A 16,642-nucleotide genomic window follows, 5' to 3' on the forward strand; every position below is an offset into this window, starting at 1 on the left:
ATGCACCACACCTCTAGCCAGCACAGCCTTTTGAACCAAAATAGAACTTTGGATTCTGGGTCTTGGAGGCCCATATTTTCAATTCCAATGATGAACCTACAAGTCCGAGCATGCACAGTGCTGCTGGCTAACAACCATGGGGCAGCCTGGCGATATTGTTTTACCTGGGTCTAAAGGCTTCATTTATTTTTTATGTTAATTGTGTCTTTTTGGGAAATAAAACTTTAATCGCAAGAGCCTGCTCAAACGATTTTCTATGCGGAGTTTTAAACAGAAACCACTGAACACTATTTTTTTAAATAATGCTTTTTATACAAAAACACACCTGAAATAACATTAGGAATTGAGAGTTGAGGGCGAGTAAATTTTAGAAGGAAATGGGAGGCTTGAGTGGAAAACAACATGGCACTGCAGTGGCTAGACTGCGGCATGTTTAGCATTACTGATAACAAAATAATAAACCCTATTTTTTTAGAGCTTGAAACCTTTGAGAACGCAACCAGTGTTTTTCCGACCCCATCTCCATTTTGTTGTCATTATCTGTAACACGTCGCGCCTAGAGAAATATATTGTGCAGAAAGACTAACGCACAGGAAAGGGTTAAATACCCCCACCACACAAATCAACAAATCTTCATGACTTCCAACCTCTGTGATACCAAAGGAGAAAGCAAAATGGTCGCGATATCAGCTTTAGCACCCATGACACTCTCTGTGATCTTGGTGTACTGGCAGATGGTTATCGCCTGGGCCATGGCAGATGCAAGCACAGCGCAGACAGGTGTGGATGGTGGAAGCAACATAAGAAAGATAACTAAAAATACATAATAATTCACCAGTCGTGCAGATTCTGCGATAGAGGAGGCGCCTTTAATTTGAATTTATTATTTATCTACTCTTTCGATCTAAATATGTTCTACAGAGAAACATTCCAATGCCTTGTAGGTAGCACGCAGCGCATGAAGAAACAGGGCTACATCCCTGTAATGCGGCAGGGGGTGGCCATGCTTTAGTATCAGTTTACAATGACTGCGCATAAATTATCTTGGAGTTCGCTGCAAATGGGCAATTTCCGATGTCTGGCAATTAAATAAAAGGACAAAAACAACAAGTGATGGACGGAATGCTGAACATTGTCAAACATTCACCCCCAGTACAGTGATCTGGGCCTAAATCCATCGTTTTTTTGCTGCCCATGCCATTCCAGTTTGGACCCAGCCATATGCAAATCAGTCTTGACCCTGTTCCCCATGGGAACAGTCCAGCCCGAACTGCTAGGCCAGGTCTTCCCTGGACTGGAAACAAGCATCCTGGGACCGGTTTCGGGGTTTCACCCCTCATCAGCCAGGCTAGCTTGAATCCAGTGGCATGGGAAGCACGGGACCCACGTCTGGGCATACCCTTCCCACTTAGGGCGACAAAGCAAAAACAACAAGTGATGGACGGAATGCTGAACATTGTCAAACATTCCCCCCCAGTACAGTGATCTGGGCCTAAACTAAATAAAGGACCACAGCTCCTAACAGAAATGGCTCTGAATCAATGCGCTGGAACAGTGGTTGCTAAAGTTTGTAAAACGTTACATTCACCCTCGCCTAGCTAGGAAACCACAATATGGTTGCCTTGTTAGTTAATCAAAATAAAACAAGCGGCTTTCATTGGGAATAGCAAGGCACATCTGAACTGTTTGATCCAAGGAAAACACAAGCCGATTCAAAGCGTCACTGCCCCATGAGCGCAAGAGTTACTGGCTACATGCGTGGATGCCTAGAAAGGATTGCGGCTGGGATGAAAGGCAAACCCTGTTGCAGTGGGTATTACATATCTGTTTAAATTTGTGTCGACAATAGACCACACATCTGGAAAAGATTTAAAAAAATCCTTTCTGATCTGAGCAAGTCGGTATCTTCTTCCTTCTCATATAAGGACTCTGGGTAACCATTTTCCCAAAAGATTGAACCTTGTTGTAGATACTCAAGGGGAGTCTGAGATACAATCCTTTAGAGCTGAACCAGATTTCAGTATATCTCATTTTTTACATAACACTCATTACTATCCAAGATTAGTTTTGAATTACATCTAAATTTGGATGTAGATTCTTGCTTCAGGGGACCAGAAAATCTTTACATTTACAACGTTCTGCCTCCGATTTTGACCTAGATACAATCTTCTTAACTAAAGCATGGTTTCAATTTGTTAGCCTTAAAAATCTTTAATATTAGAATAGTTATGGTGCATAGTCATCATTTCTCCCCATGGGGTAGAGGGTAGACAACTTTGAGCATGTAGGATCGCACTGGTGGAGGAAGGTTTGCAAAATACATTTGTAGGTAACTCTTTAACCAAGACAAATCTAATCAAATACACAAATATTTTTCTCTCATAGCTATATGAGCAGGAAAGATTACAATTATACTAAGTCTCACTTAGAGCTATGCTATAATCATGAAAGTCACTTATGCCTCCTTCCCGAATGAGAAGGTCATTGATATATCTCAACCACATAACTACAATATCTAATTTTCACTGGACTGCACTATCCTTTCCATAAATCCTATTACAATGCTGGGGAATGTCAGTGCAGTACAAGACCCCATAACCACCCCAAATTTGTGCCATTGATATTCCCCTTTTAAGATGAAACTGTTATTATTCAGAATAAACACCACCATCTTTAATAACAGGAGGTAGTAAAAATAAATAGAAAATTCCCATTGTAAAAAAATTAAAAAAATAAAAACTTTAACACTAAGAGTACGTAAGAGACTGATGTATTCATGTATTTAAATAACTCCCATACAGGGTGCCTATACAACAAGTCTTCCTCCAAAGTAAATTATTCAGTTTGTTTAGGACTTACACCGACTCTCAAACACATGAAGCTAAGACAGTGATAAACTAGCTTACCGTTCACGTTTCTTCATGTGTCCTACTACCACATTCCAATCCATCTAGATGTTTAGCAAAACTAAGTAGCCTCACAGCCTGCCGGAGTGACAGCTAGCTAAAACCTCCACGTTATGTTTTTTTTTTTTTTAAATGAATACATTGCAAGTTAAACAAGCTTTGGCAACACTAAAATGTCAAGTGTGCATTTTGAATTTTAAGCCAGAAGCAGTGTCTTTGCCAATCTTTGTTAACAGTGAATCAGTGACAAGATGAGAAAGCTCTCAGGCATGCTGAATCCAGTACGCCCAGCAGCAATAGCCCGGCATCAGGATGCAAAGGAGCTGCCAGGCATATTGAAATAAAGTAGCTATGCTGGAGATCATATAGTCTAACCTCATAATGCATTCACTAACTATTGCAGGACAGTACCTTTGCAGTGACTCTTTCAAGAATTCGGCCATCCGGATGTCAGCTATTCCCACCTGAAACGGAAACGTCAGCGGGGCGACAATTGTAAGGTAAGGCTCACACTCAAATGCTAACAAAAGCACCTAAAAATTAGGAAAATGTCTAAACTGCATTTGCGTGATAAATAAGTGTGGCAAGGTTTATTTATTCACTGTACATGTAAAATGCAAAATTATCCTTCAGGCATTCCAGTGGAGGAACGGGTAGAAGAAGGATACTTTCCAACTACCAATAGCATGACCCCAAGACTAAAATAGTCCTCTGCTCTGAGCCAAGCTGAGTTTAACAACGTCTCAAGCCAATGGCAGCAGAGCTGAGGCAAGTAAGACAATGGTTTCAAGGGGCTGATCAAAAGCTCTCTCTCTGTTTATTGAACACAACAGATATGGTGGTAGCGCAGCCAGACCTAAGAACTGCACTGTGACATGTAAGCAACTTGCAGAACTACGAAAAAATTAGGTTAAGCTTTAATATTGGTTGTTTGTAAAAATGCTTACTGTAGGCCTAGAACTGTCTGAAAACGCTGTGAAAGGAAGATGAAAGGAGCAATCGGGGGAAAGGAAACAAGAATGGACTTTTGGGAATTGAATAAATGTCCTCAAAAGGCTTGTACCACACAGGCTGATAAAAGGGGTGCATAATTCCTATTGCTTAACGTCCAGGACATATTGTTTGCATTCAAGGACAAGATGTTTTAATGTTCATTTTGCCCCCTGAAAAGTAAGCTTGCCCCCCTGCAGCACAAGCCCTTTCGATGCCAGTTAAGAGGGCTACAGCAAGGTTACTGGAAAGAGAACTGCAGGGGTGTGAAATTTAATAAAATATTTACTTGTCCATGGGACAGGTTGCTTCATAAATCTACATGTCCTGTAGCAAAATCCACTTGTCCCTTTCGTGCCAAGTATTGCAGCTGCAAATTATGGCAGCAACCTCATTACATAAGGGCTCTCTGTTTATGCCAAGGCTCAGACTATAGTAGGGTTTGAATAGAAGCAAATCCCTCATTTTGCTACCTTTACACAGATGTACATACCAAGGCTGTAGTTAACAGAAAGCACAATAGTTTCCAGTTTAGAATGCCCTTTTGAGTCTGTGCAAACCTACGAACCTGCATTTTTTTTTTTTTTTTACCAGCTCTTCTCTTGTTTTTTTCCTAAGAGAGCTTGAAAATGTATTTCTGACTGTTGGGGAAAAACTTAATTGTAGGGAAAGTGAACTTGTAAATGCGCAACAGATTTTTGCATGAGCAATTCTAGATATAAATATTTGCTTGAGCTAAAATGCAGTTCACAAATATTTTATATTACGCTCTTATCCGAATAATAAAGGCTTTGCATTAATGAACAAAAGATACAAGTCTGAACAGCATTACCATATGGACACAAATGTTATCTTTACTGCAGACAATGCCATTCCCTGATCCATTATGTGGTATGGTAAACTGGCGGATCAAGGGTTTGTGCTGCTGGGGGTTAGGCCTACTTGTCCCAAGGACAAATTAAATATGAAAACTTGTTGTCTTTCACCCCAAACAATATGCCCCAGTGTCAGGCTATAGGAAGTCCACACCCCTGGTACTGTCTGTTGCAAAGGAAGAATATGCAGCCATATGCTTAAGATATTCAAAATGGTACAAACGGTTCACTAATACACAGCCCTTACTTAAGGTGAGCATTCTGAAGAAATACTGCGATATATAAGCTGAGCTTGCAATTGCTGACAGTTGTCCCAATATTAAAACATGTACACATATTTACTAAATAAATGTAACTATTTTGTGTATATTTATAATACTCACAGAATGCTCTTTATTATTTGTAAATATATACAGAAAGAAGCATCATTTGTGATTTTATTATAAAATAAAACAATGCACTGAAAAAGGTAACAAAACAAAGGAAGGCTGCAGGCAGTTTTGTTATGTTGTTATTAAGTAACTTGCTTGGTTTCAAACGAAAAGATTTTATTTAAGAAAAATGGTCAAAGGTTACAGACATTGTTGCAAAACTACTGTACAATTTGTAAGGGATAGATTTAATACAATTTCTCTAAGGCATCATCTAACAGAACATGTTTCCTGCATGCCAATATTCAAAACAAACATTAGTAAAGCCCACAGGAGTGTGGCCTTGGCAAACTGATGCAGGGTTTTTTTTCCAATTTTTAATGCAAACAAAATTCAAAAGAAGAAAAAAAAAAAAATTAATGTGAGCGATCGCTTAAAGGTGGGAGGAATGTGCTTGCAATACAAATCTTAAACGAACGTCAATTATTAAATTTAATTAAAGCTTTTTTGCTTCCTACCACAGAGTTGTACTGAGATGATATAAAGAAACCGTTTTTTTTAGGTTTAAAGCAGGTCACGGGAAAATTGGATTCTTGCTGGTGCAAAGAAGGCATTACTGGTTTCCAAATACTGATATGATAAGACATAACTTACACAGAAATGGGTGACACAAATGATAAAGAATATAAAGAAAAAAGTGCTTGCAAAGTGACGTTTAAGCTCAGCAGTGATGTGCACTTAATTTTTAGGGGAATACGAACATGTGACCAAGTTAAAACAGCCACCATTCACAATGCAAGTGATCTATTGCTCCAAAAAGGGGCTGGACCATTGCCCTATGCTGTATACAGTTACGGAAGAAAGCAAAAAGGGAATGACAGTTCAATAGACCAAAGGCTGAAGAGGGCTGACCCAAAGTCTCTCTACACATTTTTGCACGTTCAAGTCAAACTTAGAGACGCAGACATGCTGCAACATTTTCACTCCAACACGGCTTTGTAGAATTTACCTAACATAAATATCGTCACTGACATTTCGCTAGCAATTAGCACTCCTTTACAGCAAAGAAGGGAACTGAACAAGAGTGAGATGAAACACACAATTAGGTAAAATTCAGAATGCTTGATCTTCTGGTGGCTACCAGGGACTGGACCACGAGTTGAATCCGTGTCTATTTACAGTAACATTTTGTAAAATGGATTGAATGTGTAAAAGTATATATGCCACGGCAATTGTTAACTGGGTTTCTGGTTGACAGAGGTAAGCACCATATAATACAATTGAAGGAGCACCAACAACAATTTTGAAAAAGTTGAATCATCCAAGAAGGTCTCTTTCAACAGGAGCCTTTATTTTCTTCTTACAACGAAAAGCAGCCAACGTGTTTCGTTCACCACAAGTGAACTTCCTCAGGGCAATGATGATTTGAAATAGTAAGGAATGCTGCAATCTACACAATACATCCGCTTCCTAAATTTCGACTGAGTAAATTCAGTCACAATGTCCATCTGTAACACGTATAATAACTCCAGTTTTTAAGTAACTCCAATCTAGATTTCCATGATAAGCCTTCGTGGTAAGCACCCTGCACCATGCCCAAGCAGGAACCACAATCCTAGTAAGGGTAAATCAGATATACACCATACAATAAACCTATGCTCACTCTCTGGTAGTTTGGCAAGAAGCAGGCAGGTTTAACTTAAAAAGCAGTGTTTGAAGTATTTGTGCAACACTTCAAACAGTAACACAGTGAACACACCTCAAAAAGACTCCACACCAGGTTAGAAAAATATAGCTTAATTTTATGAACAAAACAAGACCAAAACGACAAAAACATTCAATAAGCAGAAGTCAAGATGTTTGTTTTTATTTATTTTTTTACAATAAACTTAAATGTAGTGCTTAAAAGCATAAACCGCCAACTTAAGCTATCTGGTCATGGTAGACCAAGTTAAATCCAAAAGTTCAGGTTAACCGCGATGGAAAACGGGTCCGATATAGCCCAAGACAACTTCTACTGAAGTTTTACCTTCTCAAGAAATGAGCTAAGGGCCCCATTGGTGGGGAAGAAGTTCACAAGAAGAGCGTTGCGGCCAGGCGCACTAGAGCCTTGCAGTCACGACCGGCAATGCTTGCTCTGCACAGAGATGAACATGCAGCGGCTCGCACCGATTCTTCAGTCGAGCAGCACAGTTCCAGAGCGAATGTGCCGTTCACGGCCGCAAAGAGCTCAAAAACTTGATGTCTGGAGTTGGTTGAAGGCAGGAGCTGTGGGTGATGAGTTGAAAGTCTTTTGTGTCTCTCAGATTTCAGAAGAACAGGAGGCAAGCCAGCAAGATCTTGGAGTCACTCTGGGGTCATGATGAAGTTGCAGGTCCAGTTCTTCTTCTACATATTAGGAGGGCAGTAGGTCTGCACAGCAGAAGAAAAGTTCTTCCAGAGTAGCAGTTCAGCAGAGTAGCAGTCCTTGTAGCAGCACAGTAGTCCTTCTTCCTGGCAGAGTATCCACAGGTCTGGAAGCGAACTGAGTTGGTAGGATCAGAGGTCCAGTACTTATACCCAGTTGTGCTTTTGAAGTGGGGGTGACTTCAAAGAAAGGACTTTGAAGTGCCCAGAGGTCCTCCTTTCCAACCCTGGCTTCAGACTCACTACAGGGGGATGTACAGCCCTTAATGTTGAAGCAGGACACTGCCTATTCAGGTGTGTCAGCTCCTCCCTCCCATCCTGCCCAGGATGGCCCATCAGTCACGAGGGAATGCACAGAGTCCAGCTGCCACCCAGCCCAGATGTGTACTGGAGACAGGCTGCAGGCACACAGGGCAAAAAGAAGAAAAAATCCAACTTTCTAAAAGTGGCATTTTCAAAATTGTAACAACACATCTAATGCTACCATCAAAGAGGATTTCTTATTACAATTCCTTAGGTACTAAACATTAAATATCTACTTCTTCTCAATTAAGAATTGTGGCTTAATAAATGTAATAAGGAACTCTAATGTTACTAGAAAGGTAGGCCTCATAATAGCGAAAAACACATTTTGGGAATTTGTCACTACCAGGACATGTAAAACTTAAAAGTTTATGTCCTGCCTTTTAATTACACAGCACCCTGCCCTATGGGCTACCTAGGTCCTACCTCAGGGGTGATTTATATGTAACAAAAGGGGAGTTTAAGGTTTGGAAAGAGGTTTTCATTGGCAAGTCGACATGGCAGTGTAACTGCACATATAGGCTCTACAATGGAAGAGTGAGACATGTTTAAGGGCTACTCAAGTGGGCGACACAAGCAGTGCTGAATTCCCACTAGTTGCTCTTCATTTACATGCCCTGGGCACATGTAGAGCACTTCACTATGGACTTACAAGTAAATTAAATATGCATTTTGTGGATGTACTAATCAAACCATGTTTAGGAGAGCAGCAGTCAGCAGTGGTAAAGTGCTCAGAGTCCTAAGGCCAACAAAATAAAATTAGCAAAAATGTGAGGCAAACAGGCAAAACGTTTGGAGGAAGACCACCCAAGGCTGGCAGATCTAACAGCAATTCACGCGGCACTTCCTCGCAACAAAAAGAAAGATCAGTGTTAAAGTTAGAGCAATGGTATAATCTTAACTGTGCTAAAATCAGATTGCCTCATGCAGAGTCATTCTGTGATCAGAAAACTAGCCTTAAACAGGGCAAACTCAGAAATCAAGCCTCTGCACACACACAGTCTGTGAACTTTCTAAAATCTGACATAAATAGAGCCCTGGTGTGTTCAGATTCCAAAAGGAGACATACTCAGCCTTGATAGAATCCAAACCAACAACCTAATATTGCCCTGGCATAATCACAGAGATGACCATTGGACCTCTGATATAATGAGAACAATGCCACAATTTGTATTGCACCAAATGGGATAAGTAAATTTCTGACACATTTTATCCCTTGGACAAGCAGGTGTTTAAATTAAAAAAAAAAGCAAAAAACCACACTCATCTGTAGTGCATAAAGGATAGCCAACAGTAGGCATCTATGTTGCTGGAGAGGACGATGGAAGCAGAAGAGGCACGGGAGGGTAAGGGCTACAGTGTCATAAAAGGCAGGTAATTGACAATAATGAGGGGTTAGTTCTAGTAAGGACGGGCGTATCACGGCCTTAGAAAGAGCTAAATTTGGTTCATTCTACTAGAGTCTGTAACAGAGAAAAGTAGCTGTGACAGTGACTCTAAGAACTCTGCCTTCAAATACTGTAATAAGGGTCCTCTATTATGCAGTGAACTCATAATACTTTATTGGCCAAACTTTTCCTGCCTGTGCCATGAACAAGAACTGGTCTAAAACTGCATACTTCTCCCCTCACTGTAATGGTCTTCCACAAACCTCAGTTATTTGTTTTCCCCAGCAGTGAAATGGAAATGTAGAACTTTGCCAATAAAGATATACCAATACCCCACACAAAGAACCTTGGGCCAGATGTAGCAACCCTTTTGCGACTCGCAAACGGCGAAAATCGCCGTTTGCGACTCGCAAACGTGGGTTTGCAATTCACAAATGCATATTGCGAGTCGTTACCGACTCGCAATATGCATTTGCGACTCGCAAATACGAAGGGGTGTTCCCTTCCTATTTGCGAGTCGGAGTGGTATGCAACTCCATTTGCGACCGCGTACGCGGTCGCAAATGGAGTCGCAGTTACCATCCACTTGAAGTGGATGGTAACCCACGCGCAAACGGGAAGGGGTCCCCATGGGACCCCTTCCCCTTTGTGACTGGACCCCATATTATTTTTTCAGGGCAGGGAGTGGTCCAAGGGACCACTCCCTGCCCTGAAAAATCCGAAACTAAAGGTTTCGGATTTTTTTGAAATGCAGCTCGTTTTCCTGTGAGGAAAACGGGCTGCACTTAAAAAAAAAAAAAAATGCTTTATTTAAAAGGCAGGTCGCTAACATGAAGGCCTGCTGACGTCAGCAGGCCTCCATGTTAGCGAGTGCCTATACTCGCAATGGGGCCGCAATTTGCGACCCACCTCATGAATATTCATGAGGTGGGTCATTGCGACCCCATTGCGAGTTGCAGTCGGTGTCTCAGACACCGTACTGCATAGCAATTTGCGACTTGCAAATTGCGAGTTGCAGGGACTCGCAATTTGCAAGTCGCAAATTGCTTTTTTTGTACATCTGGCCCATAGTGTGCAGCAATATAAATCCATCCTGAAGAGTCCGCAACAGGGCATGTTTAGCACTTGAGTAACACAAAAAATACATACATAAGTTGATGTCCCAAGTCAAACTTTGGCTCTGCAATCATTGGCAGGGTCCACAGGAATAATCCTGGCTGTCAGACTTCCCGTTTTTTGCACAGGGTAGAGGGTAAATGGTATTGCATGCTAGGTCAGTAGGACTGCATCTGTTCAGAATTCAGGAAATTATGGAATGCATCTGATCAAATGAACCCTCTTTCAGCAAAATTTGAATAAACCCACAACTTTGCCCATGTTGTTTAGGCTTCTTTGGATGTAGGTAGAGGTGTGGGTCACAGCATTGGATTGGAGCGCTGTTTTGGTGAAACGCAAGCAGAAACTATTTGATACTCTGAAAAAAAATAGAGGTAACCTAGATGTCAACTATACCTTTGCCAGGTAAATATCTTTCAGCCATGCCCGATATTCAGCTACCAGCTAGGAGCTGTAAGACTATGGTTATCACAAGAAGCAAGAAACTAACACTACCATCATGCAAGCCCTTTCTATTTAAAAACCCACGACTGCCATAAGTCACAATTTTTTTAATAAATATTTTTATTACGCAACAAAAACAGACATTGCACAATGTAGCATGTCGCAATAAAGAAGACAGCAGGTAACAACCACTCAGAGACAGAGTACAATATGTGTCAATTATCCAAGGTGTAGTTTTTCGATCGGGAATCACCCAAGTAAGGCAGTCAGATGCAGCCGGTCTACTGTCCCTAAACCCACCTGTGGAATGCCATAAGTCACGCTCGTGCCATAAGGCTATTGTACAACTAAGATTTAAAGGTCTACAGCACGGATACTCAACGTACGGCCCGGGGGCCGCGTGCGGCCCTCCTGACCTTTACATGCGGCCCCTGGTCAATAGCAGCAATGTGCTGCTATTTACCCAACTCAGCACTAGCATACAAAGATTTTACATAAACAGGCAATCATTTATTTAAAGGTTAACAAAGTAAAAGAAAGGAACACCTTCATTTTAAAGAAATCTTGCAGCAAAAATCACTTAAAAATTCAAAATGGGTCCTTTTATTTACAAGCAGAACCGTTTCACCTTAGTATATCGAATTATATATGTGCATTCAGAAGTATTTCTTTTTTAAAGTGATAGTTTCAAAAACGGATTTAGGAGCATTCACCCCAACAATGAGACCAGTGAACTAAGACACAAGCCAGTTGTTACGTGCACTCTTTGGGTGGCCTGGGTTCTTATTATACATGAACACCATTATAGTTTATTAGAACATTCGAACGTTGGCAGCTCCATTGAAAACAATGGAGTGCTGCGGGCTTTTACTGGCCGGTAAAAGCCCGCGCTCCGCCAATGCCCGGGACATCTTGTTTGGGGTCAAGGGCAACAAGTTTTTATGTTTACTTTGTCCCTGGGACAAGTAGGCCCAACCCCCTGCAGCACAAACCCTTTGGGCTGCCTGTTTACAGAGAGTGGAACTCTCTGCAGTTGAGGTAATGTGTTTCCAAAAGATAATGCTGTTTGAACTTGTATTTATGGTTCATTATTTGAAAGCCTTCATTATTAGGGTGAGTGCTGTAAATAAATGTTTTAAGGTCACACTTCACTACTGACGTTGGTTCCAGTATAAAAAGAACAAAACGTGTATACACATGTTTGAAAAGTTTAGGCTATGAGGCTAAGTATAATGCTCCCAGAATGCTCTCTGATTAGATGCAAATGAAGTGTCATTTAGTAAAATGTGTTGGTGCATGCTAGTATTTCCCAAAAATATTTCTAATGGAAAATCAGTGTAACCATTTTCAACACGATTATGGGAAGCATGAAAATAAACAAACACTGACAAAGCCAACTGATCTGACATAATTTTATAAGTCTTTTAGTTTCATCAATGCGTGTCTTGTTTTGACATGGCTTTTGTAACACTTTATTTTTGTGGGAGCTATCAGGCCCTCAACACTGTAACAAACACTGGCAAAAAAAAAAAAAAGTTTTTGAACTCTAAAAGCACATGTTGCCACCAGTGGCATAACAAAGGCCCCGCAGCTGCCCTCCAGGGGGCCCCTTCAGCACAGCACCTGGCCTGAGTGAGTCTGGAGAGGGGGCTCCTCCATGTTCTTTTGCAAAGAACATGGAGGAGCCCCCTCTCCAGACTCACTCAGGCCAGGTGCTGTGCTGAAGGAAGAACATGGAGGAGCCCCCTCTCCAGACTCACTCAGGCCAGGTGCTGTGCTGAAGGGGACCATCCCTGTAAGGGCCGCCATTCGCAAGGGGGGGGTCGCAAATTGCGACCCACCTCATGATTATTCATGAGGTGGGCATTTGCGAAGCCCTTGCGAATCACAGATGGTGTCAGGGACACCATCCTACATTTGGATTTGCGACTCGCAAATTGCTAGTCGCTCTGACTCGCAATTTGCAGGTCGCAAATCTGAACCTACCGACATGTGGCCCCAAATTCTTAAAGAAAGTCACAAAAGTGCACCCATGGTATATGTCGTACCCCTATAAAATATTTGTGAACTGTATTTTAGCATGGGTAAATACAATGTGTAGATTTCCTCATGTGAAAATCTATTGAGCATTTGCAAGTTCATTTTCCCTCCAGCCACTTTCTTCCCAACCCTGGAAGAAGTTCTAATTCTGCCATTGTCAGGAGTAAATGTCCAACCTTTCTTATTATGGGAAAATATTAAAGAGAAGCTGGTGAAAATCTTTAAAACATGCACTCATAGGCATTCCAGCCCTGGAACTATTGCTTACTGCTTCCTCCAGCCCCAGTATGCAGATCTGCAGAAAGGTGGCAAAATAAGGAAATTGCTACAGTAGGGATTGAAACTGCAAGTATTCAAGCCCTACTAAGGTAGTAGCCCTAGCATAATCAGAGAGGCTATTATCAGAGCTCTTACATAATGAGATTGCTGCCATAATTTGTCGCCACACTACATGGCACCAAAGGGACAAGTAGCTTTACAGGACAAGTAGATTTGAGAAGCAACCTGTCCCCTGGACAAGTAGATATTTTAATAAATTCCACACCCCTGTGAGCAGTTTTTTTTTTTAAAAAGAACATCTGCCCTGTGTGGCAGAATGTTCTAATAGCCTTAGAACCCGCCGAAGCGGGCTCTACCTACCGCCTTCGGCTTGGGCATTTAACACGGGAGCGGGCCTTTAATAGCCAGTAGAGCCCACTACGGTGGGTTCTAAGGCTATATTAAACCAAACACAGGACGTTTTGTATGGTGCACATCCTGAAGTCGTGTATTTTAAGGACCTCTTACATGTGAAAATGAAGAAAAAGGAGGGCTATAGAAATAAAAAAAATTGACTAGAATCACACAATTTGGTTAAGTGGGGAAGCTGGGATTAATCCTAGGTTTTCTTGTCACACATTGTGCAGTTCAGCCACTAAATGTTTATGCTTTGCTACACCCTCCATACCGACAAACTGAACGCCCCCCCCCCCCCCAGCCCTCCACCCCCAAAGCCCCTCACTGCTGGCGTTAATGCGGCCCTTGCTCACATCGCAGACCAAAGATTTTGCCCCCTTTGCAAATGTTTGTGAGTACCCATGTTCTAAAGCATACCGCTTCCCAAGAACATTTATTTAAACGCCGACTTGCACTGTTTCATCCCGTGTCTTTAGCACCGACACCCGAGAGTGCGTAAACGTTAGCGCCCCAGGGAAACGTTAGCGCCCCAGGGAGGTCAAGGAGAAAGGAGGCGCTAGTTGCAGCCCCAACAAACCGGGCAAAGCAGCGGAAACGGCGGGTACGGGACCATATGCGCGCAGATCTACACTGCACAATACCAGCTGTCAGCAGCCGCGCTGAGGCACGCAAGCAAGCACGATGTAAACAAGGAGCCCGGAAGAAGAGTGCCGCCTTCCTACGCGCAAGGCCCTCGACCCGGCCCGGGCTCCGTATGCAACAATAGGTGAATAACCAATCACCTCCGCACATCCACGTTCCCCCACTTTAACGGAGTCACGCACCTCTCCTTGGCGTAGCGCTGCTCCCGGCTCCGCTGCAGGAACGCCATCGGGGTGCGGGGTGAGACAGCCGTGTCCGCCAGGAGTCACGCGGAGCGCCGCCTCTTTTGATGAAGCCGGCCAGGCAACGTGATCTGGAGACGCCGCAACAGCCAAGCTCCGGCTGCAGAAACCTCGGCTGGTGTAAGAGGCTCGGCCCGGGTGAATGTTGCTGGCTGCTCACATTTCCTATCACAGGAGAAGGGCTGTGTGTGTTGTTGTAGTGGGCAGAGCAGGCTCGGCGGAGGGAATGCAAAGTGACTCGCGTGTTTCCTTGTCATAAAGTTTGCAGCCGTCTGTGCCTTGACCTCTCTTGTCCTCTCCGGAAGAAGGAGGCTGCTGTTAAGTTTTTTTTTTTGCATTTTATGTTGGGCAAATGTTCCCATGTGAAAATCCGTCATTGCTTTCTATTGTTAGAGTAATCATAACCAGTAACGTTTCTTGCATGTATGGCCGGTACGTGACGGCAAGAACTATTATGTGCACGCTTAGTCCTCGGTAGCAAGCGCCTTATAAATAAAGGTTCTGTTCATTATCACACATCAGTGATCCACAGACTGAAAATGTAAAAGTCTATTAAAGGGCTGGAACACTTGTGAAGTCTTCAGCTTCTCGTTTGATGCCAGTAGATTTAACGCGATTGTAAATCTTTCATTTTTATGCAGGAAACACACCGACTAAATAAGCTTTATTTTTTTGTCACTGGATAGTGATTTTTGGTTTGAATACATTTTTATTAGGTTTTCAAATTAGAACGAAAAGAACATTATCAACTCCCCACCTGCGGCCTCCAAAGTCTCCCATCACGCGAAGACGAGACAAAATAACCAACCCATATTAAAAAACAAAATGCCGATTTTTGGGGATAGTCAAAACTTTAATACATAATGACAGCATCCCCACCTCAGTGAGACAATTTCCAACTAGCTGCCAGCCACCCTTAATCATACCCCCTCAACATGATCAAACCATCCAAACATTTCTCACCTTACCCCTATCATTTCAGTCACTATGCACGGTCCCCTGCTCCAGCCATTGCTTTACTGTACTCCCTTTACCAAGGTCTGCCCAACTCTACCTACCTACTTTGTGATCCTTATGCTTTCCTGCTACCTATCCTAAGGTGCAAACTATGTCCCCCACCACAAACCACTCAATAAAGCTGACCAGCAAGAAATCATCAAACTTGTCTTTAAAAAGACCCCTATGGGAAGCCAGTTACGTCAAAAATACAGCTTCCTATGTAGGAACAGCTCCTGAAATGCATAGCTTGCTGCAAAATGAATATGACACACACCAGAATGAATGTACTATGTGGAAAATTAATTATGATACCTGGCAGAGTGAATCTGAATTGAACCAAAACAAATATGAAACCTAGCAGAGTGAATATGCTTAATATGAATAACATTCACACTGAACTTAATAAGAAATATACTGAAATATATATCAATCATACTAAAATCATTGTTGGCCCTCACTGTAAAGAATAAAGCAATCACTGAAACAAGTTCAATATTCATTTATTAGAATGGGACATTTCTTTAAATGATTGACATATGCAAGAGGAATATGGCATACATTGGGCTGAAAAGTGAAATGACCTCAACACTCACTTAAGGGGTAAAAGGCCGCTTTAATAGAACAGGTCTGGCAAATTACAACCTTGGCATTATAGCCTCACAAAACTACCCAAACCTCACTAATACAAAATCATCACCTAACCCCTCCCCCTCCCTCTAAACTGACCCCACCACACTACCCCTTGTCCCATCCCCACCTTGACCCGACCAACCCATTAACCCATCTGTCGTACAGTCACCTTCTCCAGTTACCCTTATCTGTGCAAATTCCCTGCCCTCTCTTCTTTCTGATCTACCCCTTCCCCCCGAAAGGCCACACAGGAAAACCCGAAAGGTGTTTTCCTGCCCCACCCAAACCTATCTATCTATCCCATAAACGTTCACCCAATAACTCAGCAATCAGCAGCCTAAGCTCCAACAAATAATGCTCATTACCCAAAAACGACAGATGTACACCATCCTGCCGAAACAAATCAATCAGACACCCCAATATTTTCATGAGACAAAACCAAAAAACCTTGAGATTTACAAAAACTCCTCATTTCCCTGTTAATCTTCCGACACTGCTTCTCTATGCCCTTAAATGAATTAGCACCCCTCCATACCCTTCTCGGCACCAAACTCGTCCAAACAATATGTGTACCTGACCAACGTTCCTTAATCCTTCATAAATCCAGCTTCATGA

At 42.3% G+C, this 16,642-nt stretch overlaps 1 protein-coding gene across 2 annotated transcripts in view; it reads right to left on the reverse strand.

Annotated features, from left to right (window-relative positions):
- NSMAF (neutral sphingomyelinase activation associated factor) overlaps positions 1-14,913 on the reverse strand; it is a 665,048-nt gene extending 650,135 nt beyond the window's left edge. The window contains exon 1 of one of the 2 annotated variants that reach the window (XM_069220229.1): positions 14,339-14,913. In XM_069220229.1, the coding sequence (XP_069076330.1) occupies positions 14,339-14,385 (47 nt within the window). In that variant the 5' untranslated portion in view covers positions 14,386-14,913. Of the gene's footprint in view, positions 1-14,296 lie in introns of both variants that reach the window. The other variant, XM_069220228.1, reaches the window with a different exon arrangement.
- Positions 14,914-16,642: the final 1,729 nt, after the last annotated feature.

This window comes from Pleurodeles waltl, chromosome 2_2 (assembly GCF_031143425.1).
Source record: "Pleurodeles waltl isolate 20211129_DDA chromosome 2_2, aPleWal1.hap1.20221129, whole genome shotgun sequence".
NCBI classification, from domain to species: Eukaryota; Metazoa; Chordata; class Amphibia; order Caudata; family Salamandridae; genus Pleurodeles; species Pleurodeles waltl.